At 47.2% G+C, this 26140-nt stretch overlaps 1 protein-coding gene and 1 pseudogene across 4 annotated transcripts; one reads left to right on the forward strand and one right to left on the reverse strand.

Annotated features, from left to right (window-relative positions):
• Window positions 1-1110: 1110 nt before the first annotated feature.
• On the reverse strand, window positions 1111-20902 carry STMN4 (stathmin 4). Of its 4 annotated transcripts, XM_032389048.1 has the most exons (8): window positions 20777-20902; window positions 8312-8403; window positions 7115-7210; window positions 6371-6451; window positions 5723-5931; window positions 4674-4865; window positions 3935-3988; window positions 1646-1734 (listed from the first exon to the last, which is right to left on the reverse strand). In XM_032389048.1, the coding sequence occupies exons 2-7, from the start codon at window positions 8322-8324 to the stop codon at window positions 3968-3970; spliced, it is 612 nt and encodes a 203-aa protein (XP_032244939.1). In that variant the 5' UTR covers window positions 8325-8403; window positions 20777-20902; the 3' UTR covers window positions 1646-1734; window positions 3935-3967. The 4 variants fall into 4 exon arrangements, with proteins under 4 accessions (XP_032244938.1, XP_032244940.1, XP_032244941.1 ...); XM_032389047.1 differs by lacking the exon at window positions 3935-3988 and having other exon boundaries at window positions 1111-1734; window positions 20777-20896; XM_032389050.1 differs by lacking the exon at window positions 6371-6451 and having other exon boundaries at window positions 1572-1734; window positions 20777-20898.
• Window positions 16830-25868, forward strand: LOC116622561 (annotated as a pseudogene).
• The last annotated feature ends 272 nt before the right edge of the window (window positions 25869-26140 follow it).

Raw genomic sequence — 26140 nt, forward strand, 5'->3', positions numbered from 1 at the left:
TTGCCTGTTTTTTTTCCTAGTCTATTCCATTAAAAAAAAATTAAGGTTGGGTGGCACCCATAAGTTGATTTCACAGTCCAATGAGCCACAACTGGCACTTTGAGAAACACTATCCTGGAACTCATATTCTGGTTTAGAAGTGTTGAGAAACAGCACAGTGCAGTGGCTAAGGGCTTGGACTCTGGGAGCAAATGACCAGAATTCAAGTCTCTATTCACCTATTTATTATCTGCGTGGCCCTGAGCAAGTTACTTAACCTTTCTATACCTCAATTTCCTTGTCTGCAAAATGGGATAAGAGTACCTACTGGGTAGGGTTGTTGTGAGGATTAAGTGACAGATATAGATATAGACATAGATATATACCCAGAAAATTGCCAGACAGCTAGTAAGTGCTGCTTAAGTGTTAATTGCCATTACCTTCCTCCTCTCCTGCATATCATCATCATCAATGATGCTTCCTGTTATCCCATCCTAAAATGAAGAAGTCAAATGTGTACCATTAGTGGGTTGGGGTGGGGGCAATACCAAAAGGTTTATTTATAAAGCTGTACAAAGCTACAATGTGTGGGGCAGAGTGGGGAACCTGCAGGCTGTGGCCTGTCTGCAGGGCAGAAGAAGAGGGAGACTCCTTTCCCAATCATGGTTTAGTGTTTTGGATAAGGTGACTGCTGGGTCTGAAAGGATCCCTCCACTTTCTACTAACAAACATTTTATTTCCTTGCTCACTTTTGTAACCACCTAGAATACCACACTCCCAAAGTGAGGAGAACTTCCTTCTTACTATGCATGTGGGGGACCATCAGAATGTCAATCCACAGAAGGCAATACGGAATTTCTTTCCTCATTAATTCAGTGAACTCAATCCAATAATGGACAACCCACAAAGGGGGTTTAAAAAAAAAAAAAAGAAAAAGAAGAAAAGCAAAAGCAAACTTTTCAATTATGCCAAAGGCTGGCATGTTTAACCCACCTCGCCCAGCACCTCTCAGATGCTCTGATAGTCCAACTAAGGAACAAAAGGGGCATCTGCCACCTAATGGGTAGAAACCAAATTCAAGAATATTCTGCCCACCACTCAAAGGACAAATTCAGGAAATAAAGAACGGGAGACCTGGAGTAAATATTTCATTGGTCATGATGATCAAAAGATAATGGTTAATACACACACACTCAGACCTCATCCCACCTGTTGCAGGGCGGAAGCAATACCTCCAGGCCCCCCACCCTCTCCCTGGGCTTCTCCTGCCATGCCCTGCAGCCACTGCCTCACCCAGGACTCCACCCTTCACTTGGTAATTCTCCTGCCCCGTTTGCAGCTTCCCTCAACACGGTGCCTGGACGTTCACTGTGAAGAAAAGCCAAGGACTTGACCTGAGTCTGCGGTGGGCAGGGTTGCAATGTCCATGAGTCCTTCTCTACCTCCTTTCCCAAATTCTCTCCTTCTCTCCCCTCTCCCACCCCATCATTGTTCCCCGGAAACAAATAGGATGGCTTCACTGGTCAATTCTTTACATGTACAAACACCAAAAGCAGAGGAAACACCCCTGGCCACCCCCCTCCCCCCCAAACCCCAGTGCTGGGAGAGCAGCCGACGGCGGACGAGGCTGCCTCGGGAACTGCGGAGCTGCTGGAGCTGTCCGGCTGTTCTGGAAACTTCTTTGGCCTCTGGGCTTTACCTGGAGGCCTCTTCCTTCAGCTCCTTGTTTTTCCGCACCTCCTCCGCGTGCTTGTCCTGAGAAGGAAGGGAGCGAAAAGGGGAGGTCACACAGGCTTCCCCGGGGATAAAAGGGAAGCCAAGGGGCAAGAGAACCCAAAGTAAAGAATTGCTGCCGCAGGAAGTGAAGAGAAAGGTCTGCAAAGATGTCCTGAGAAGGGGCAGAAGGTGGCAGGTGAGACTGGTAGGAGGCAGGTGAGCAAGCCGACTGGTGTGGCCCCAGGGAGCTCATTGACTGGGACCAACCTCCCATGGGGGACCCACCTCACAGCGACCCCAGAGCCCACCAGCTTGCCCCTCCTTCACCTGGCCATCCTGGGCTTGCACTGAGTGCATTGCTTGACTTAATGTAGGGAGCAGCTCAGTGTAGCTACGCCAGAGGAGCAGGTAGGACAGACAGGCCTCATTACAAATGTCCCCTGCACACACTTGCAACGTGACCGCTGCTTTCATTTCTGTCCATCCCCTCAGTGCAAGTTGTTTTCTTCAGCCCCTCAGTGAAAGATGAGGGCTCTTAAGTATAAATTGACTGAAGAATTTTTGGAAATGTCACCCAGCTCCAAAAAGTGGACTCACTCACAAGTGGTGTATGAGAACCCTCTTCATCGGACAGTGTAATCAAGCCAAAAGATGGGATCTGACTTCAAAGACCCATCAGCTGTGTGACCTCGACTAACTGCTGCATCAATCAGGCCTCCTCAGCTCCCTGGTTTTTAGAGAGGGCCCTAAACTGAAAGCTCTTTTTACCTCTAGAATTCTGTGATTTTAGTGTTCACCTCTAGGGCACATTATGGTCTGCCTTACATCCCTGTTCATTGTGCATCTGTCTGGGTCCTCTATTGGACGGTGACTTTCTTGGAGACAGGGAGCACATCTTTTTCTTCTTTCCCAGTTCCTCCTATGGCACTTTGCACATGGCAGGTGCTCCATAAATATTGTCTCTGCCAGACCCTGGCAATCATCCAGATAGTATCATATCCAGATACCAAAAGTCAGACTGGAGTAGGCCTACTGAGGCAATCCAGGAGCCCAGGATATACCTTAAACTATGAATCCATCCCTGAGAAAGCCCTAGAACTTTCTATGGCCCTGGGGAAAGTGTGGGTAGTGTTGTATCTAGGGCAGTGGTTCTAAACCTTGCTATGTATCAGCATGACCTAGGGAATTTGTTATACTGCTGGGTCCTCAGGCGCCCCATGACAGTAGATCAGTAGGCTCCCAAGGATCTGTAGTTTTAAACTTTACACCAGCTGAATCTGATGTGGATGATCAGTGACCCATGCAGATACCAACACAGAAAGCATTGGCTTGGAGCAGGGCAGAAGCCACACACCTGTCTCTTATTCCATCTCCCACATTCATCAGTGGCCAAGGGTGCAAAGGAGTCAGTCAATCCCAAAGGAGTGGTGCCCACTCAGATTCTGACTCTGACATCTTGCTTTTTTGAGTCTTACTCCACCTCCATAGCTATTACTCCACAGTGGGGGGCTTCTCAATCCCTTCCCCTTGGAATTGACCTCCACGTGAGCTCTCTGGGCAGAACCCTAGATTTCTGGGCTCTCTTTCTTTGGTCTCCAATGGTCCCCTCTCCGGCAAAAGGCCAATAGGATGATTGTGGGCTGGCCCCCCTGAAACAGGGGTTGAAAGAGTCCCCTGGACTTACATAGCCAGAGAATTGGGTTCTGGTCCCAGCTGCACTGCTTAGTGGCTGCGTGACCCTGGCCAAGTTATTTGACCTTCTCTGACATGGTTTCCCCATCGATTAAATAGTGATAACACTGTTCTGCCTACCTCATGCATTTGTTGTGAGGATAGGAGTTGGAAGAAGTAAAAGTGTTTTTGCCATTTTTTAAGTACCATATCATGGCTCTAGCCCCAATTATTTCTTTTGGGTTTGGCCTGAGAGCCCATGCCCCCTTTTTACGGCAATCTCAGATTTTTTTTTCCTGCAAGAGTTTATTCCTAGCCATCCCTCAATAACTGGGGAAGACTGAAATGAGACCCAGATCACTTCCCTCCCATCTGATACTTGGTGGAGGTCTTACTGCCCCTAGAATGGTGGAGTGTGAGAGCGGAAGGGCTGCCACATGCTGGCTAGCTGCAGGGCCTATGCAACATTCAGATCCCCTGTAAAGAAACCAATCTTTCTAGTAGCTGTTGCCAAGGGCCTGAGACTCTAGGTGGATGGGCAGGAAGGAGTGGGGACCACGCTGCTCACCATGGGACGAGGCCACCGATCGGGTCCCGGGAGTCACCGCGCAGCAGGCGGCTCCTGGAAATAAAACACAGAGCTGGAGCTCTCCCAGGAGCTGCAGGAGAAACTGGGGCAGGCTTGAGACTCAGGAAATGAGGCCAACGTGTTCTCAGCAGAACGGGCTGTTATTCTGCTGACACGTGGGACCAATCCCGGTCTCTCACGTTTCTCTTATATAGGTGACACCATTTGGTTTATTGACAAAGGGCAGAATATTGGAAAGACCAGTGACTCACTCAGTCCATATCATAGGTTTGGAGAGAATCATGTTTCCTGCTCAATGGTCAACTCAACTTATCATGCCCTTGGCTTAGAGCCAAGAGCCCAAGTCATCACCTTTCATTAAATCGAATCAGTCCATTCAAGGATGAACCAGGAATGTACAACTGCTTGTTCATCCTTACTCTCTTGCATTAAGCAGGCTTTCTCTAGAAGATAAGAGGTCTAATCTCCCTAAGACAATGAGAAATTTCAATTGTGTAGCTGCGCATAATATCCCCCAAGGAATTCTAAAGCTCAGCTCGTTTCTTGCCAATGACTTCCCAAAACATCCCTTGAAACTCTGTAAGGATCCAGCCTAACAGAAATACCCCCTTTCCTACCTGAGGCTGTTTGCTACCTGAAATAATATGTAGGTCCTTTATACTTGCCATGTAAGGAAGAGAGTGTTCCAGGAGTCTCTTCTCTCACCAAGAACACTTACCTTCTCTTGCAGCCGTTCCAACATGGCGGCAAGGTGGGCCTCCCGGTTCTCCTTATTGGATTCCATCTTCTGAGCCAGTTTTTCCTTAGCCATCTTGATGAAATTGTTGTTTTCCTCAATGGCTTTTTGGATCACCTCCCGCTCATGTTCTCGTTTCTCTGCCAGGTGCTTCAGGAGCTCAGCTTCCTGGTACTAAGGCAGCACAAAGGGAAAAAGAGGCCCTTGAAAGTGAGCATGCCATGGTGTGTTTTCACCATAACTTAAGAACTCTACACCCAGAATGCAGCCTCCCTGAGCCTGGTCCCTGGCCCATTGGCAGGAAGCAAGGACACTTTCTGGATTCTCCCACCATTCCCTCAGTTCTTTTTTCTCATTGCCTTCATTCATTCCCTCCTTCCTTTATTCATTCACAAATACTAGATGACTATATACCATGTGCCAAGCACTATCCTAGCAACTTGGGAAAGAAAAAAGTCTCATAGAGGTAAGACATATATATATATATATAACTCTAATCCAGACTAGCATGTGACATATGCCTTAAGAGGTAGAGAGGAAATGCTGTAAGAATCCAAGGGAGAAGAAGATTATTTTCTGCTTCAAAGATGAAAGCTTACATAAAGATGGCACCAGATTTGGGCCATAAGAATCAATAGGAAGCACAGAGGGCACACAAAGGGTGGAAGGATACCATACCATGACCTTCTCCTTCCCCCAGTTAAGGAGTCCTTTCCTTGATTGTCTAGCCTTTCCATAAATCCTTAGTGTTTGTCAATGTCTTCCTCCTGTTAGTGTGCATACTAGGCCACCTCTTGGACATATGTAATGCAATGCCTTATCCCTCTAACCAAACTGTAAGCTCCTAGAGACCAGGGATCTTTACTTCCTTGTTTCCCTCAATGGTACCTCATTATCTGCCTTGAACATGGGAGGGGCTACCTAAATATTTGTAGGTTGGTGGTGACTTGACCTCAGCTCAGAGCCACCTCTTATCTTCTCCAACTCCCTCCTGTCATGCTGAGTTGGAAGAAAGAAAGGACAGCACTTACCTTCCTTCGCTCCTCAGCTGCTTCTAGTTTCTTCTGGATCTCTTCCAGTGATGGGTCTCGCCGCCTGGGTAGGGAGGCATTGAACTCAGGAACCCCATCAAAGGAGGGTGGCTTCAGGATGACTTCAAAGGACTGGCCTGAGGTACATTTGTTCAGCTCGATGACTTCCATGTCAGAAATTACACACCAGTTCAGGTCCACTGTGTCTGCTGCAGAGAGCAGGAAACAGGCTGCTCACCCCCTGTAGACTAGATGGGCACCCCAAAAGCATGCACACATGCATACATATATGGGAAATCTGGGGTCCCCAAGGCAAATCAAAGACCAGTGTTCTGGGTTGGTCCTGAACCTGGCACCTAATAGGGTCAATGGGCTCCAGTGGGGCTGAAGGAGTTGGTAGCCACAGCAAGGGCTCAGGCTCCAAGAGTAGAGGTCCCAGGATTTGTGGTTTCTAATAATGGCTGTAGCAAATGCTTTTGCTTTTGCTTCTGCAACAAGGCTCCTCCCATACTTGAGCTCTTGCTCAAATTGTCCTGAGTGGTGGCCAACAGTGGTGCATTTGCCCACCACCCACCACCCATTCACTCCTCATCCCACTACCAATCTGATGGCTCATCCTGTTGCCACCTCTCCCCTGCTCCCTCCTACCCTGCTCTCTTCTTTCTCTCCAGTCAGCACTGTCTTTCCGCTGGCTTTGATCTTTCCTCCTACACTGTCTCCCACACCAGCCTAGACAGAAAAAACAATCTCAGGTAACCCAAGCACTCTCATCTCTCATTTCCAGAACAAAACTGTCCCTTCCTTTTAATCCCTGGGAAATTAAGAGGTGACCTGTTCCCTCCCCTCCCTGAGCAGAACGTGGTCATTCAGTGCTCCCTGCCAGTGTCCTGGGACCCTATCACAGGTCCCAGTCAGCATAGCCCCCTCATTGGGTGATGGCAGGTGGAAGTCCTCTCTCTACCTCTGGACTCTCAGAGCATTCTCCACCATTCGCAGAGGAGGCCTGTCAACCGTGGAATCTAGTGATTTATACTGCATCTTGTCTTCTATTCTAGGTGCTCTCCAAGGGCAGAATCTCTGTCTGCTTCACCTCTGTATCCTCCACAGCATCCATTTGTTAAATGAATGAAGAAAAGCTAAGATCAAGATCACTCGGCAGAGGGTCTGATTCAGATTTTCAACTGCTGTCTAGTCCCCCAGCTGCAGCCCCACACCAGGCTTCACATGGTGCTTAGACCCTCAGAATAAGCTGTGGTGATTTTCCTGGCTCTAGGAAAGAGAACGTGATATGGGGAGGAGAGTTTCATGAAATTGGGACAGGAGTGTGGTATTCATGGATACAAGCCCAGGAACCCTCCACAAGTTCCTCTCCCAATGGTGGCCCTCACTTACCTTCATATTTATAGGATGATTTATTCAGGGGATCGGCCAGAAAACAGGAGCAGAACAAGGACACCAGTGGAAGCTCCTTCATCTTCTCTTTGTAGGCTGCAGAAACACCAACAGGACAACATGGTGACCCCTACTAGACTCAGAAGTCAGCCTTCGTGAGAGTTTGGGTGCCTGAGCAGCAAGGGGTGACCAGGCTCCACAGAGGCACCTAAACCACCCAGACCCACCCCTTGGCTGAGGATCCAGCCCTGTTTGCCCTGAGCAGCCTGGTTTAGGATTCCTGTGTGTGATTAGATCCACTTCTATCCATCTTATTAGAACCTGAGCCTTCCAGAGCACCCAGATGATCCCATCTTCTCCTCAGTACATTGTTTCCCTTCTTAGTACTGAATGCAAAATGCCTTCAGGTAAAGACCACAAGCACTAGTGCCTTTGCCCCAGCCTGGCAACCTAGACCTAGTTCTCTATTTCCTCATGCTTGCCAGAATATTTCATTTACTTTGCTCCAAGATGCAGGAAATCCACACTCCATTTTACTCAAAGCATTCAGCAGTGCTTCTCTGAAAGGTAAAGAAGCTCACCACCATCCCTCTAGTCTTGACCCTCACTGAGTGGCAAGGTCAGGATGTGAGTCTTCTCTGACCTTCCCAGTGCAGTGGTCAAAGCCAGAGGTGCTGGTGTCCATGAGGGCTGGAGGAGTTCCCACCACCGTCTAGCCTCTTCGTGTCAGGGGAGGATTTGAAAACCAGGAAGTCACAGGTTAGAGCTGATACAGTGAAGTCCAGCCCACCTCTGCTCTGGCCCTGGCATGTGCTCCTGCCAGTACCCCCACCACTCTGGGGCCAATGCCCTTTGTTTTAAGCTCCACTATGTTCAAGCTCTCTCTGTTCTCAGCTAAACCCAGCACAGTGCTCAGGCACTCTCCTCATCGTTTCCTTTTACAAATTGAAAACATAATTAAGTGTAAAATAATATATGTGCATTGTAAAAACTTTTTAAAAACACACACAGATGAGTAAAAAGGAGGAAAAGCTCAATGGTGATCCCACCCATCATCTAGACATAACTTCTTTTAACCCTTAGGTGTACTTCCTGTCAGTCTTTTATCCTTCTCTGTGCCTATGTAAGTACATATATGTGTGCACAGAAATATCTTATGCTGTGGGGCCCCATCACTTAAACAGTTTTTGTACATACCAGCGAGGGTCATGTTTTCTGGAATGTGAGGGCTGAATCCGGCTGAAAGTCACAAAGTAGGTCTGTCACCAGCTCAGGATGCTGTCACAAATCTGAGAAAGAGAATATTTTACCACTGACAGGTTATTCCCTTAAGAAAGGTCTTTATACAACTGGGGAGGGAATCCCAGGAGGCACCTGGTCTGCTCCCACCTCCAGGAACTCTACACACCCACTCTCCCTTTCCCAAACACAGACCCCTGTTCAACATCACCACAATCAAGTTCAGTTTCCATGCACAAATGATAGTTTCATAATTAGCTTTCTAGTCTCAAGCCCCCTGAGTATCAGACATGAATTTCCCGAAACTGTATGTGTCAAGAGGTGTTCATTTGTCTCCCTGTGCAGCTTAATGGCTGGCCTAAAGCAAAGGTTAGGGTGAGAGACAAATCCTAAGTCAGAATCACTTGGGAGGTTTTAAAAAAATAACTCTGTGTCCTGAATTTCTCCCTATTCCCATCCCAGACCCCCCTGCCCAGCCCGTTCTGATATGAGATCAGAGGGAATTGGACAGAGGATGTCAAAATACTACTCCAGATGGCCCCTCACTCACTACCCACCAAGAACCTCTTGTCTTAAACACTCCTTGACCCCATTTAACATAACCCTGGACTACAAGAGAGACAAACATTATTACAGAATAATGTCATCATAATGTAGTTGGTGCAGAGATGGAAATTACGCCACCAGCTTTCCTGGGTCTCCAGCTTGCAGGTGACTGATTGTGGGATTTCTCAGCCTCTATAACCGCATGAGTTAATCCATCAGAATAAATCTCTTTCTTGATGCATCCTATTGGTTCTGTTTCTCTGGAGAATGCCGACTAATACAGTCACCCTCAGTGGTCACTGTGCCAGCAGAGGGTGGTGTGAGCCAACAGTTTCACTGCCTGCATCTCAAAGGCAAAGGGCTCTGAGACTGATGTAGAGCCCCTTTCCTTCCTTAATGAGGTGTCTTCCCTCTGGCAACGGGGGTCTGTATTAGCTGTGAATGGGCAGGGGAGCCAATGGGAGCAGGGGGCTCAGCTTTAGGATCAGACCAATGTGGAGTCAAACTCAGACTTGATCTCACTTACTAGCTGTCACTCACATGTCCAATTTGCTTTCTCCATCTTAATTCTGCACCAAGTTGCACAAATTCAATAAGAAAAGCATATGTACAGCATCCAGCAAAAAGGAGGTACTTAATAAATGTGAGTTTCTTTTCCTCTGCCTTTTCCATCAGGTAGCCACCACCCACACACCTGCTTCAGAGTCACTGCCCTGGTCCTCACCAGCTCTGCAATTAAGGACTGTAATCTCCATTTGTAGATGAGGAAACAGAGGCTCAGAGGGTTTATGTGGCTTACTCGGGGTCATGAGGTTAGAGAGTTATAAAAGCAGAGATTTAAAGCCAGGTCAACTGGCCTTAAAGTGCTCTCTTCCCTGCAGCGTCTTTGTGTTCTCTGGAGTCAGAGGCCCCTGCCATGCACCACCCTCCTCGCTATGCAGCACAATGGGCCTTTTTCCTCAGAGTCAAGCTGATCCTGACAGTACCAGTGGGTCCCTGAACAGGGCCTGGATGTGACATCCCTGGTCACGAGGCTCCATTCCACACAATTTTGGCTTATAACCAGGCTGATTGATGAGGTGACTGGCTGGGTGAGCGAGCCCTTGCCGGGAGAGGGAGTAGCATTAGACTTAACCTAGGTAATGGATCTAAAGCAGGGGGTCCAAGTAAGTGAAGTGAGGCAGAGAAGGACACTCTGAGAAAGAAGGGGGACTGAGCTGGACTTTTTCTGTAGGGGTAGGTACCTGGAATGAAGGACTGTGCCCCTCAGCCTGAGCTGGGCATGATAATTAAGGCCGTCCACTCATGGAGCACGGATTACCACTCCTGTCCTATCCCTATTAATCTTCACATGAGGCTGGGCTGACAAGACAGGTATCATCAGCTTCACTTTCAGATAAAGAACCTGGGGCTCAGAGAAGTTAAGACTCTTAGCTAAGGTCACACAGCTACTTAGTGGTAGAGCTGGTTCTTTGATCCAGGTCTTCTCACTTTTAAGTTCTTCCTTTGTGACCAGGGGAGAGACTGGATGCTAGTTCCTCCATGGTTCTGGGGACTCAGGAAATGCCAGTCTGGCCTGTAGATATGGTTTAATTAAAGACATGAATAGGTGCTTTCTATACTTCTATGGAAGATACTGTGCTAGGAGTTGTAGGAGCATAAGGAACCAGGTAGAGAACATAGGTCAGAGACACTGAGAAGGAAGACTAGGGCATGGAACAGGAGACACTCCAGAGATGGGCAGAGGTATGCATAGCCAAGGGATTAGTAACTGAGAGCTCTCTGTTTCACAGGGCTGGAGTCTACATAATCAAAAATGTGTATTTATAGAGCATCTACTATGTGTCAGATATTTTCATTTTCATTTTCATAATAACCTTATGATGTAAGGATTGTTGTCCCCATTTTATAGATGTGGAAATTGAGGCTCAGAGAGGGTAAGTGACATTTCCAGGGCCATCCAGTGTAGTGGATTGAATGTGTCTCCCAATAAGATATGTCCTCATGCTAACTCCTATAACTTGGGGATGTGACTTTATTTGGAAAGGGTCTCTGCAGATTTAATTAACTTAAGGACTTCAGGGTCATATCATTCTGTATTATCTGGGTGGCATCAAATATAATGACAAGAGTCCTTATAAGGGACACACAGAGAGGAGACAGACAGAGAGGAGAGGCCATCTGAAGAGGGAGGCAGAGATTTGACTGATGCAGACACAAGCCGAGGAGCACCTGGAGCCACCAGAAGCTGGAAGAGGCATGAAAGTTTCCTCCCCTAAAGTCTTTGGGAGACTGTGACCCTACTGACACCTTGATCTTGGACTTCTGGACACCAGAACTGGGAGAGAATTAATTTGTGTTGTTTTGAGCCACTAAGTGTGTGGTCATTTGTTACAGCAGCTGCAGGAAACTAATACACGCAGTAAGAGATGGAGCCAGGGTTCAAACTTGTGATTCTTCCACCTTATCTCAGCTACTAGTGCTTATACAAAGTTGACTTGTTCCTTAAGGTAATCTGTATATTTGTACTTATGGGTACAATAAATCCTTATGCCATAGTCACATCATCTCTATTGCATTCAAGACCCAAAAGATGTTGCTGCCTGTGGGACATTCTGAGAAAGGATAGAAGGGGGCAGGAGGTAGGGCATAGACTCTTCAAGAAGGCCAAGCAGTGAAGAGGGGTCCTAAGCCATTGGGTGGTGGCTGCCAAAGCAGGGGGCCTGACATTGCCCCTAATTAACATGGAGCATCAGAGTTGAATGGGTCCAGTCATACCCATGGCCTGGAGGCCCTTTAGAACAGCTCTGAGGCCTCTGTTCCCCCCATCTTAGAGCACCAGCAGCTCAGATCATTCTCCTGGGCATGTCCAGTCAATCCAAAGGCCCACAAACCAGCCTTAGTCTCTAGGCTTGGTCCCTACAAGCTTCTCACTGTCAAATCTATTAAATGACTTGGTGGCTTGGGTTAGCTTGGGTTACATTGTCAGGCTACAGCAAAATACCTGCAATGCAGTAGGGCCACCAAGCCTGTCCTGCATCTGCCAGAGAAGGGCATTAAGGGATGTTATTGCTCAAGGTCAAAGAGGACAAAATGCCAGGAATTCAGGGAGGCAAGATGAAAATTTAGAGACAATAGAGGCCAGAGTAGACATGAGCCAGGCCCATTGGGGGAAATTCTATCCAAAACGTTACATATCAGAGCATCATACGGCAAAACTCTGTGCTGAGACAAACCTCTGGCCCTCATAGAGGCTCTTTGCATGGTTTCTGTTACGACAGAGGCCAGTCCCAGGCCTTGGCAGCACTAGGGAAGACCAGGACAATGACTATATTCAGCCATAGCAAAGATCAAAGCGGTCCCCAACTCAAGGTAGATGAGTTACACCCACTCAGTCAATAGCCACAGAAGCAGAGCCCACAACAGTGGCTTCCTGACTCTTGCCCAGCGCTCACTGCCCAGCACTTTTAATGGGTGCAGGCTGCTGGGCATCCCAGCCCCTGTGCTGGCCATTATTGATTTAGCATAGCAGGTGGTAAGAGGACTCAAGTTTCAGACAGCAAAGGTCAAAGGGTTCTGGGCTTCTGAGGCAAATCAGATTCTGCAGGTGCCTCTATCCCTGCCATGGCTTTGGAACTTGACAGTGTGTGGGCGTGCGGACTGGATTTATTGGGGAACAGAGAAGACCCACTGGGCTGCATGCAGGACTCATTGGGACCAATTGGTAGAATAGCAATAGGAGGATGAGGGACCTGCAGACTAGGGAAAACATTTGTACTTTATATTCTATTCCGTAGGAAGGCACTGACATCTTTGGACTGAGAGGGGAGAGGGGAAATGGGGATGCTGATGATAATAGCAAAAAGAATAGCTACCACATCTTGAACACCTGCTTGGTACTAGAAAACTCACAAGCATTATTTCAATTTCTTCTCTGAGGTTATTTGTGAGAGGGAACTTGAAGCTCAGCAGAGTGAGGTTAATGACACAAAAGCCTACAGGTAGTAAGAGCAGAGCTGGGATGTTCATTAGCTGCTACTCAGGCAAAAAGATTCTTCCGGCAGCATCAGCTTGGGGAAAAGAATAGGAGAGGAAGTTTGGAAGCCAGGACTAGGCACAAAGTGATGAGGACCCGCCTAGAACAAGTAACAGCCTCAACTGTTTGCATCCCACCCAGTACTGTTTCCCTGTTTGCAAACCAATCTATACATTTACTCCAGCTCCAGCATCTAAGAGTCTATGTATAGAAAAGCAAGTGATCACACATTTTTGTTGATAGATTGAACCATTAACCTAATTGGTAGAAATAATTAGTTAGCAATAACCCAACCGAGAAGAGACCCAGGCCATAAAGAGACAAGACGCAGAATGAGTATGTTTTGATTGGCAGACGGGGTGGCTGAGAGAGAAGGTCTAGAAATTAAGGCTGTTGACTGAAGGGGGATCTCGTGTGGCACTGTGGGGGAAAGATGTCTAAAGTGAAGAGGTCAGAGCCCCCAGTTTTCCCCTCGAACGTCAGAATGTCAGCAATGGAGTGTAGTGATTTTCTGATCACTAGCCTGAGGGTCTCAACTAGGACAGCCTCACTCCCAGAAATATACGTGGGACTCTCTGATGGTCACTAGACTAGAGGTGCTCCAGGCCTTTAGTGGGCAACAGCTGGATAAACTAAACACTCTGAACTGCACATATCCATCCCACACAACCAACAACTGTCCCTTCCAGAGTGCCAATATGCTCCTCCCGGGGATCAGAGATCTTGAGGTCACACTGGCTGAGTTGGGACCAGGGTCCAAACCTTTGAATTCCAGTGCCCTTGCCCTTCATACTGAGCCCTTCCCTCCTCCCACACACTAGGACATGAGGGGAAAACCCACGTGGGGGCCACGTCGGGGAGCAGCATGAAAAGATGGGGATTTAAAGTGACCGGAAATGGTGCCCCATGCTCCCAGGCTTTCTGTAATGCAGTCGATGACCAGAAGCCAATAGAGATGAGCACCCAGTTCTCTGATGCTGTGGCATCATGACCATTTACTAGGCGCACCCCTGATCTCCTGAGGCACCTCTGACTGCCCACACTCCCCAAGGGAGCCAGTGTTTTATTTATCACTGCAAAGAATGCCCAGATAAGGCTTTCAGGATGTGTCAAATCCTATGTGGACTATTTTTGAAGGGTAAGAAACTAATGCACATGCAAGTGGCTTGACTAGAGTGGTCCCTGGTGAGGGTGTTCAGAGAGGATAGACTCTGGCGTGGAATCAGAGCAAGGACACAGTGATCCGGGACTTCTAATCATGGGCAGAAGAGGGAGGTGGCTCTTTAGGTCTGTGCCAATTACTAGTCCTGTTGAAGTGATGTATGTGCCTGAAATCAGCTGTACAACCTACCTAAATGTCATGGAATCCTATCTCTGCACAGTAACCCTGGTTATTTTGTGCAGATCAGAAGACTTTGACTGAAAGCTATATGTCTTATCTGGGCAAAAAAAAAAAGGAGATAAATTATTTTTTCTTGAATGTGGTTCTTTCCACAATATTTATTGACTATATAATTCAGTGCCAAGCCCTCAGCTGGATCCTAAAATAACCGCAGGGGTCTGGGGTGATGCAAATGTGAAACAGGTCCCCAGGGTGAGAATTTGGAGCCTCTGAAAGTTTTGCAGATGCTGTGTGGGTCCACAGCAATTCCCCAGCAGTAGCAGGGACCATGTTATAAAGGGAGAAGGAACAGATACTAGAGCACAGGCCAAGACCGGACCAGTGAGACCAACAGAGGGCGAGTGGGCAAAGCGCAACAGTGTGTAATCACTGCAAAGCCGGCTTTTGGGAGCTGGCGCTTGTCTAATCACCACCCCAGCCTAGGTTGCTTCTAATGGCTTCACGAAGAAGAGATGGTGAGAGCTGTGGTCAGAAGCAACTCCCAGACAGCACCTAACGGGCTTAGAAATGCCATTTTGGTTGTGTTTCTAGGAAACAAAGAGGAGTCACCTGTTGGCAAGCACAGCGTCCAAGGATCCCCTCCCCGTTTTAACAGCTACGTTGGGAGGCCAGCCAAAGAAGGAAAATTAAGTCTAGAAAAACGACAGTCCCAAATAATCTACAGTGGCGGCACTTTCTGGGCTGCTTCTGTTTTCCATTCAATACGTACAGAAGAATCAACATATTAGAAGCAAAATTCCAGGGCACGGACTTGCATTCAGGGTCGCTGGATGGAGTGCAAGGCATTGCGACCCTGGGAGATCCTGGACTCAGAATACTTGGAAGCCCTACTAATCTGAGTCCTAGTCACACCAGTAGCAATATTTTGGAGTGCTTTATAGTTTACCAGACACAAATACATTTTATATGTAATGTTTTAATTACAAACATATTAATATCCTATTTCAGAACACCTATGTGACAGAGAAAAGAAAAGAAATCCCTGTCATCTTGCTACTTTTCACTGTTGGCATTTCCTTCTAGTTTTTTTTTTCCTTCCTAATGTCCATTATTTCTAGATAGTTGTAAATTGGGCATATATATTTTATCACTGCATTCTCTCCAAATCCTATAAAATAGGTTCTATTATACCCATTCTACTGATGATCAGTTCAGGCAAGTGACTTGATGTGCCCAAAGTCATACAAGCAGAAAATGATAAAGATGGGATTTGAACTAACGCCTTCAAAGTTCCATGGTACTTTCTCATATCCAAGGCCAAGTGTAAATATAAGTAGGATGGATGATTGCCTAGGGCATGTGGATGAAGGGCGCACAAAGCCTTGCCTGCCCCACATCTGCCTCCCAACCATGGGCAGCCCCAGGGCTTAAAGTTCTCACCACTGAGTTCTTTCTTACAACAGGCTTTGCCTCAGAAAGTCCTGTTCAAATGCATACACATGCCCTATCAAGTGTAATAAATTAAATCACTTTCACATCAGCAGAGAACAAGCAATAGATCTGTAGGCATTTCCACGGGTCAAGCTCTCTGCCCGTAGATGGGAGGAGCCAGGGTGATCCCTGGCATCTCCATTTCCCACCCTTTTCAGATGAAGAGACAGAGGACCCAAGAGGGTCAGTGCCTCTCCCAAGATTAAGTTGGAGGAGCAGAGCCAGGTTCCCAACCCACATTTAGCTACGACCAAGGAAGATTCTCATCTTTTACAATATTATTCTTGTTTTCTTTATTCTTTCATTCTTCCCCAGTGCTTTGCAAGTTTTACATCTTGTTTTAATCTCCAAGTTAAAAATCATTTATATCTATGTTTTATTACATTAAGAAGAAAACAGTAGCGAATGGTTTTCTTTGTGAAAGATGAGAGATTTTGCATGCTTTTATTTCCTTTCACCACAAACCTTCTGATTTTGTCACAGTGATCTGTATTTTCAGTTCTGGATTACTATTATTGATTTCTTTCTTAAATTACTCTTTCAACAAATATTTATTGAGAATCTACTCTATGCATTACGTTAGGAAGGTGCTGGGAAGTAATACAATGATGAATTTAGTAGACATATTCCTTAGCCTTAAGATATTGGACATTTGTGTTCAGCTCTATAAATATGTTGATAATAATTAGACAAAGACTCAGGGCCCCCAGGTGGATCAATTGATTCAGCATCTGACTCTTGATTTCAGCTCAGGTTCTGATCTCAGGGTTGTGAGATCAAGACCTGCGTCAGGCTCTGCGCTGGGCGTGGAGCCTGCTGAAGATTCTTTCTCTCCCTCTCCTTCTGCCCCCCCCAATAAAGAAAAATAATTAGACAAACAATCTAAATTCTAGTATTTTCTTTGTCACCATTATCAATACCATATCTGCTCTGTACCTGAGTTCTTTAATTTGTTAAAAAAAACTTTTGGCTAGCTAGACAGACTACTTCTGGGGTAATATATTCCTCAAACAGGGTTCCTGGAATACTTACTGAGTCCTTACATATCTGTTTGGTGGCAGATGAAGAAGACAGATACACCTGTCCCAGAATCAATAGTCAGGTAAGTTGTGTTAGCACTATCAGCTAACGGAATCTATCCACCTGTTTCCTCATTCTTGGTTTCAACTTTGCTTTCTACCTGGCTTGCATTTCTGGGCACTGACCCCCAAACGATCCACTGGAACTCTGCACACTGCCTCACCCCCTCGCCCACTGGGTCTCTCACCCTATAGTCTGCACTCAGCTCCCTTCTCTGGATTCACAATCCCTGGTTTGTTCTCTGAACTCCCGGGTTGCCTGTGCTCTGCCATAAATTAGGCCAATCACCCCAGAGCCCTACCCCTTCCAATCTGTTCTGTCCTCTTGCCTCCTACCACCTACCTCAGACAGAAGGACCCTAAGGGAATGGACACACGGCAAAGATCAGTTTGAATGGATAAAAAAGACCAGTGAGAGCTGGGGAGGGAAGGCAGAAGCGTAGGTGTGTGTGGGGAAGCCGGGGTAGTGGACCTCTATCTGTGTATTTTCCTGTCTTCCTAGTGGAAATAAAAATGTAAAAACCTGCAAAATGCTTTTTAAAATATCAGAAGAGGTTTTTTTTCCTATACTCTTCCTCAAAGAAAAACAGAAAAAATAATCTTTTTCCAGACTATCACATCTCTAAATATAGCAAATTCTAACTTAATAAGCAAATTAAATTTTACACGATGAGTGTTTATTAGCCAAGCCAAAAAAAGCAGGGGGGGGGGGGAATAGAGTTTGTTTCTCTACAGAGCATTATAAAACACATTTTGAATGTTTTATAATTTTCTCCCAAATTTCTATCCTCCTCCCCAAATAAATGTCTCATTTCTGTCTACCTATGATTTCAAAATCTCTGGGAATTCTGTATCTCCAAATGATAGTCTCCAGTTAAGTGAGAAATAATATAAAGATATCAAGGGGGTCTGGAGAAAGTATCTTAAGACTTCGGGAAAAATTAAGCCCTTCTGAATTATGATTTTGATTTTGAAAACATCCAATTATTTAAAATCAACAGCACAAAAGATCTGAATTTTCCCATTCTTTCTATACTGTTGGTTTAATGCAGACACTCTGTCCTTCTCTCTTTACCTCTCTCTTACCTTCCTTCTCTGCCTTCTTTCCTGTCACACCTTACTCTCTGGATCTCAGTTTATCAATCTTTATTGCTCTACTTTTAAGTCTTATCTGTCAGCACACTTACATCCCATAGGGCAAATGTGGTTTAAATGACCTAGTCGGATGAGAGAAGGCAGCCAAACTTGCTTGGCCCTGGGATTTCTTTTATTGAGCCAAAATGAAATCTAAATATTAAGCAAAAAAAATGCAAGACACTCTCACCACCCCACCAGCCAATAGTATGTCTGTTCAACACTCTGCTCAGGAAGAACAATATTAGACCAGACTTCTCAATTTTTGATAGGTCCTTTAGAACACAATATCTCCCTAAAGAGACACAGTTTTCCACTTAACACAGTACTTGGACTTTGGACACCTATATTGTACGTGGTCATTGGGACGTGTTTGAACACGACAGTTCTCCTTGCAAGAAGTTCATAGTCTATGATATGGATGAATCTTGAGGACATTATGCTAAGTGAAAGAAGCCAGTCATAAAAAGACAAAGGCTATATGATTTCACTTATATAAGGTATCTAGAGTAGTCAAATTCACAGAGACAGAAAATAGAATGGGGGTTGCCAGGGGCTGGGGGGAGAGGGAATGGAGAGTTAGTGTTCAACAGGGACAGAGTTTCAGTTTGGAGAGATGAAAAAAGTTCCGGGGATGGATGGTGGTGATGGTTGCCCAGCAATGTGAATATAGTTAATACCACTGAACTGTGCACTATAAAATGGTTAAAATGGTAAATTTCATGTTATGTGTATTTTACCACAATTAAAAATTAAAAATTTTTAAAAAGAAGTTCATAGTCCAGTAAAAGTTATCCACAGGCTTACAGTCTTAGAAAAGGTCACAAGGGTCACTTAGCCAATGTTTTTTCTTACTGGGACCGACAATAAAGAACTGCATTTTGTATCATGATCCAGTATGTACATGTCATAATACTGACATACACACATATGTATAGTCGCTGATACATCTACATACATACACATAAATGTACATGTAACTGAAATATATTGTATTTATTTATAAATATAATAATATTTCTAAAATATGTTTATAAATATAAACATTATATTCATACATATTTACATAACGGAAAATACATAACTAAGAAAAGGTAGAGGAAACATTTACTCCACTATATGGGATGTGTTTCGACTTTTTTTCTACTCTATTTTATCCCATTTTATTTGAAAAAAAAATACCAGTTACAACCCACTAATTGGATTTCACAATACACTATTGGATCTCAATCTGCAGTTTGAAAAACACTAACCAAGACCAGTCTCCAACACAATGCAGAAATCTCTACAGCCACCCTGCAGGTAGTCAGCCAACATCTGCTTGAATACCCTCGGTGATGGGGAGCTCACTCCCTACAATGCTCTTGGTGGATCCATCTAGCAGTTAAGGATCCTTGTCCATTCTAAACCTGTTCCAGGAGTGGCCTGGGTGGAGCTGGGGATCCCAGAAGGGCTGGGACCTGCTGACAGGTGCTCTGGCACTGGTGATGAGTGGGTTTCAAGGAGGGTGCAAGCATAGTTCCTAGCAGCAAGGTGGAGGCTTGGGGCAAGCTGAGGAGAGGGTGATGGCTGGCCCTAGAGGACAGGTAGGGTCTCTGGAGGCTCTAGCTTCGTTCGGTGGAGCTGCTAATCAGACCTTGCCCCTCTGCCTCCTCACCTCTCACTCCAGCACTATGATTATCTCCTCATCTGATGGATGATCTCATTCCCCCTGGCACCCTGCCTTTGGGAGAGGTTTCCTCCCCCTAGAGGGGGCCTCAGCCTCAGTAGAGAGAGATTCTCCCACATTCCCTCTCAACCTGCCACCCACCCCGCAGGACTCCAGCAGGCCACCGCTGGCCATCCCCTCCCAATGTGTTCTCTTGGTCTTGAGACACGGGGCTATCCCTGCCCAGGGGGTTCTGACCTGGGCTGCCTCAATATTTCTGCCCCCCCCAAGGGGTTCAGGGGACCTGCCTTTTTTTTTTTTTTTTTCAGGACAATGGGACTCCTCCACACCTGACTGTGTCTTCCTGGGAGGAATGAGACAAAGACAGCATCACCATGTGGGGACAGACCTGGCCACTGGACAGCAAATCCCCGGTCCTGGCCCCCTGGATGAGAAGAGAGCAATCCCTAAACTCCTGGCGAGGGCAGTGGGCTGAGCGAGGAGGGGCCGGCTCAGCCACCCGCGGGGACCAGGGCGTGGCAGTTGTGGCTTCCCACAGTTTGCAGCCTGACAGCCCCCGGCCCTGCCCAGGTAGGAGCAGGTTGACCCCAGGGCGGGGCGGGGTGCGGAAGAGGCGGTGATCTCATCGTATCCTCAGAACCAGGAGCAAAAAGTAACCCAGTATAGATAGAGGAGAAAGAAAAGGAGCCAAGGAAAACTGTGGTCGGGAAAGGAAATGTAAAACCCAGGGCAGATGCTAGCTTGAAACGGGTCTGGGCATCAGAGTCAGCTCAGGCAAAGCCAGACTTTGAACAAAACCATTCTGCCTGAGCAACAGAACATTTTTATGCAGAAAAACTCACCATGAATATCCGACCTGAAAGAAACCCTGGCAATTCCCGCCTGCCTCTCTCTCTCCTGAGCTCTGGAATAGAAGGACTGACTCTATCCCCCCCTCACCCCTTGGGATAGCCCTATTCTTTTCACATCACCCCGTTTCCCCCAGGATTTGACAAAGTTTAATTGATCGAGTGACACCAAAAGGCGACACAAATGGTGCCAGACCCCTCACTTCTCTCTGCCACTGCTAATTTTTTTCTCTTTTGTCTGAAAAGTCTCAAATAATTTGCATTTCATTCCTACTTACCTGCAGTCCTGTTCGAGGCGAGCTGCTCCCTTCCTCACTCCCTCAATTAGTGGTACCCTGGGCTTCTCCCCACATCAGCACCGCTGCTCGCTCTGGCCATGACATCACCTCTAAGCTCTGTGATTGGCCAGCAGTGGGTTGCTTGGCAATTGGACAGCCTCCTCTGGCGGAGCAGGGATTGCCTGAGTGAGTAACTCTTAGCAGGCCAGGGAGTGGAGGATGATGTCAGACAAACAGCCTGCTCTCCATGCCGCCTGCAGAGCTGGGGGCCAGAGGGTGAGGGTGGGGATCCAGAAAAGAAGAGGGGAGTGGTACAGGAAGGTGGGGGTGAAGGCACCGCTTGCAAGCTGAGCTGTCCAGCGAGGGAGAGCACCCGGAGAGGGGGAATGATGAATGATTTCCAGAATCTTTAGCTCTTTCAGATCTGGGGGTGGGAAAATATGGAATCTAGAGGAGAAATCAGAAAGAACAGATGAACCCCAAAAATAGCTTCCAGAGGGCTTGGTGCCTGTTTCCAGCTCCTGTCAGAAGGGCTGGTGGGTTTGAATGGTGACTCAGAAGGCAAGGAGGGACTGCAGACACCCCAGGCCTTGAAGCTCGTGAGGGCATGGCCCGTGGGTCCCAGGAGAGCAGGGCTTCCCTCTTGCCACCCGGCTGTGATGTTGGCCACGCCTCTCCTGTGGCATCTTGACTAGCGCTGGTGGGTCCTCACAGGCCACTCAACCCTCCCTGGGCTGTCCAGAGGGAAGAAGAGCATGACTGAAGCTGAGGAGCATCACTACCCTGGTGATTCCTAAAACAGATGGACCCCCGAGGGGAGGGGACGGGTCATCCATGGTGGCTTCCCTGGTTGTCTCAGGAAATGAGGGCAGGAAGCCCCTGATGTCACCTTCTCAGCCAGCTGGTCCGCGGGAAGTGGCAGGGCCAGGTAGCCGGTCAAACAAGACCCCTTCTCTAGAATGCCTCTCCCATCAAAGCCTTGCTGAGTGTGTTCTCCATCCCCGCACTCCCATGGCAGTGCTCCACCACCCCGCCTCACCTCACCTCCTTTTTCCGGGGAGGGGGGTGGATATCTTTTACTGTGGTAAAATACACAAAACACCAAACTTACCACTTTACCCATTTCTCTGTATACATTTCGATGGCATTAAGCACATTCACGATTTTGTGCAGCCATCAGCACTCTCCAGAACTCTTTCTTCTTCCCAGATTGAAACCTTGTCCCTGTTAAACACTAACTCCCCCTCCCCCTCCCCCTCCCGGCTCCTGGTGACCTCTAATCTTTTTGTTCCAATGAATTTACCTCTTCTAGCAAATTCATTACCTCATGTATTACCTCATATAATTGGGATCATACAGTATTTGTCCTTTTGTTTCTGGCTTACTTCACTTCGCATCATATCCTCAAGGCTCATCCTCATTGTAGCAGGTGTCAGGATGTTCTCCCCTCACCCCTTCTGTGGAGGGTCTGCTCTACCACCGTCAATATCACTGACCTCCACCCTCTACCACCACCGCCCTGCTGACTGAGAACGGACAAAAGTTACCTTTCTTCAGCCCATGCTTCTAAATCATTTTTGAATTGCAAGCACCAAGAGCATGTGCACATCACCGTTTGTGTGTGTAGAAGCCATGCCGTGTATCCGCTCTGCAAGCGTCTCGGGGAGGAAGCAGGTTCTCGGGCCCTAGCACGGACCCCACGGCTGGGACCCACTGGTTGGCGGCTCCCTGCCCAGTGCCCTGTGCTGTTCTCCGGGGGCCCCACGTGGACTTATATCTCCAACTCCAACACCCCCCCACACCCGGTCATCAGGAAAGGAGAGGAAAGCACCCACTTAGTTGCCCCGCTCTGGCCAACCACACAGGGTGGGGGTGGGGGGGGGGGTGACCGGAATGATGAATGACCCCTGACAGCCTTTGGAGTTCACAAAGCTCGCTCCCACTGGTCCTGTCGTGTAACCCCCAGCAGCGTAGCAAAGGCAGTGGGTTGGAATAACATGCTATCTTTGGTTGGAATAACATGCTATCATGCATGCCACACGCCACGAACCCAGGACCCTCAGGTCCCAAGCTGGCCCAATTCAAAGGGAATCAGGAGCGCCTAGGGATATCTAAATGGTTGCCCGGATGTGCAGAGATAGTAGAGGCCACACTGCGTGCCAGGCTGGTCTCAGGAGTCCAAGCGAAACTGAACCATGTGGCCGCCTTTGCAGTCAAGGAAGCCTCTCTCCCCTCCCCCGTCTTCTCTTTCCTCCTCCCTCCCAGCGCTGAGAAGTCTGGAACTCCACAATCGGCTGCTCTGGAAAGGGGGGGGTGGGGGTGGGGAGGAGACAGTGAGTTGCCATGGTGATGGCAGCCAATGAGAGATTCTCTGCTACTAGGGGAGGGGAGCACTCTGTCTGCATCCCTTTTACTGACTAATAGGAGAGGGGGGCTGGGGCAGAAGGACAGGACATCACAACCTGAGAGCAGAGACCAAGGTGGGAGGAAAAGGGAAATGCAGAAAGCTGCCTTATTTCTAGAGTTATTTAGCTAGTATCTGAGTACTACCCAGTGAAGGACTGTGTGTGTGTGTGTGTGTGTGTGTGTGTGTGTGTGTGTGTGTGTGTAATCAGTAAATCTCACTACAGCCCTGTGAGAAAGGGGCTCAAGACCCCATTTATACAAGAAACAGAGTCAAATGGTCAAGGTAACTTGCACACAGCCTCCCATTAAGTGGTGAGACATAGATTTGAATTGGTGGGGGCTAATATCGGGAAGAGGGAGAGTAGGCAAGCCACATACAGCTCTGCCCGCCCAGCCTTACCAGATGGGAGAGTCCCAGAGCTTCCCCAAGATGGCATAAGGCAGTACTGTGATGGAACAGAGAAAGAAATACAGTTATTTTAGGAAAAAGTGTCAAGCATCGAGTCCAAAGGTTAAAGAGTGAGGAGAGCAATCACCAAAGTCAAAGCCCAGAGGTTAAGAGGGGTGGGGTTGCCATCAGGGAACAGATGGAGGGGAAGGAGATGGGCCGAGTGTTCCTTGCACCTCAGTGTCCTCCGCTGAGGAAGGTGGGTGAACAGAGGCCAACCCTGGGCCTGCTGCATTGGCTGTGGGAGAGCCAGCTGCCTGTGATCAGTCCATCTAAATATAGCAGCTGGACATTAGTCAAAGGGACACAGGGCCCGTGAGGAGCAGATCGGCGATGTCGCTCTGCTGACTGCCACTTTCCACAGCTCAGGGTGCACCGTGGCAATGGGCGCGGGAGGCCATTCCCTGAATCCATGCGTGCTGCCTGGCTACCCTGTGGGACTCCATTCATTTACCTCGTCCCAGGGTGGAAATATGACTATTATGTAGGAAAGGGGGCTCCACATCTTCCTGTTGATGTTGAAGGGTAGAAAGAAGCTGCAGCATAGAGGACTGATTTTCCAGAAGCCAGGCATGTAAGGGCAGTCCCTGTTCAATGACTTGACTCACCCATAACTCAAGCTCACACCCCCCCGGGGCCCAGAGGACCATGCCCAGGCCCCAGAGGGGCTCTGCTTTCACACATGTAGTTCTATTATAAGGCCAACAGCACAGTCACCTTGGGGACCCTCAGCAAACTTCTGGTCACTTTCCAAACTTCAGGAAATATGGTCCTTGCCTCACACAAGAATTCAGAATATCTGGTCACTGCCCGTGCAGACTGCTACCCTCATGCCAATGCAATTTTTAAAAACTGTGTGTCTTAAATGAGCTTTCATTTTCTGCCTTTATTTTAGGGGGAGACTAAAGTTTGGGAGATCTCTTCTATAGAATTTATTGAATTGAATACTGTCAGACATTTACTTAAAACAAATAAAAACGTGCATACTATGTAATTTTTAAAAATGTGAGCCATGCTATTTCACTTGAAGACTGGCTCCTGTGATTCATGCACGCTTATGATACCAACAGCTTAGATTTTTTCAATCAACTGAAACACAAATAAAACTTAGCCAATTCAAATCTAGGCAATGTTGGATTGCTGAACCTGTTTATTTACGCTGATAATTGGATTTGTAAACTAAATTGTAATGATGGTTAATATTTAGAACAACATATGATGTTTCTAAAAACAACACATATCTAGGGGGCTACAACCTGTAAGTCACTTAGAACAGTGCCTGATGCAAAGTATGTGCTCAATAAACATCAGCTTTTATTTCTGTTGAATTCAAGAGTAGACTACCTGTGAGTTTGCAAGTAAGAGAAGCCAGTTTCAAACTTAACAAAACAGGAGCATTTATATCAAAACTGAACATGCACACACACACCCCATTAGAGAATGGGCACAACGAGCATCCTCCTCCCAGAGGAAGGCGCTGTGGCTGAGACCGTTGCAGGGGACCCGAGCCAAATAGTCACCTTCAGAATGTGGGCAAAGACCCAAGTGAGACCTCTCCCTGGCCGGTGGCACAGACCATTGCGAAGGCTCCATTAAAAGGAGCAAGACAGGTCAAAACCTCCCGAAGAAACAATGTGATGCCTTAACTCCCTGATTTCACCAGACCCTCAAGAAAATAACAGAGATTAAAATGTGATGAGAGAAGCTGCCCTTACTTGCCGAGGCCACGTTCACAGTCCAAGGGGACTTGGGCACCACAGTTATCCACAGTGTAAGTGAAGGTTAAGTGAAGTTTCCGGCGAGGATAATGCCGCAGGTGATATTTGCCAGTATTTGAACATAACCATGAAGGAACTGACAGTTACAAACTGGCTGGTTTAGCCAGAGGTGGGGACAATGCCTCTGAATTAAAGAGGAATAATGCCAAAGCAGTAGGAGTAGCTTCGCTGCAGACTCCCTTTGTTACTTTGGATGAAGCTGTTAAGATAACCCACAGGCGTGTAAATGCCACTGAACGTGTCATCCTTCCCCGGATTGGATGCACCCTTGCTTGTATCATCATAGAGTTGGATGCGAGGGAGTGAGACTTCTACAGGTTAAAGAAAATACAGAAGAAGAAAAAGATTCTCCAGGAAAAATCTGAGCAGGACTTGGCGCAGCGGAGGGTAGCTGGAGAGATGACGGGAGCCCGCTAATCTGCTGGCTGGACAAAAGCACAGAACTCTTCTGTTCAGATAGTCTTTCCTGCTTGGCTGCATTCAGAAGCCCTCAGGCCGAGCATCTGAACACAAGATGCGTAAGTTCGGTATGGGTAGTTCTTTATTGTTTTGGTCTAGGAATTTCGCAGGTTGTAAAATTTTCTTGGTAGTCCATTTACGGGATTTCCTTTGCAGAATCATAATTCTGCAACCATTTGTCACAGAAGAGATTGGTAGAAACTGCCCGGGAACTTGAAGAATTTATTCTGCGCAAGTATTACCCCACTCCATGTACATCTGTGTTACAAGTGA

The sequence above is a fragment of the Phoca vitulina genome, unplaced genomic scaffold, assembly GCF_004348235.1.
Source record: "Phoca vitulina isolate PV1807 unplaced genomic scaffold, GSC_HSeal_1.0 scaffold53, whole genome shotgun sequence".
NCBI lineage: Eukaryota > Metazoa > Chordata > Mammalia > Carnivora > Phocidae > Phoca > Phoca vitulina.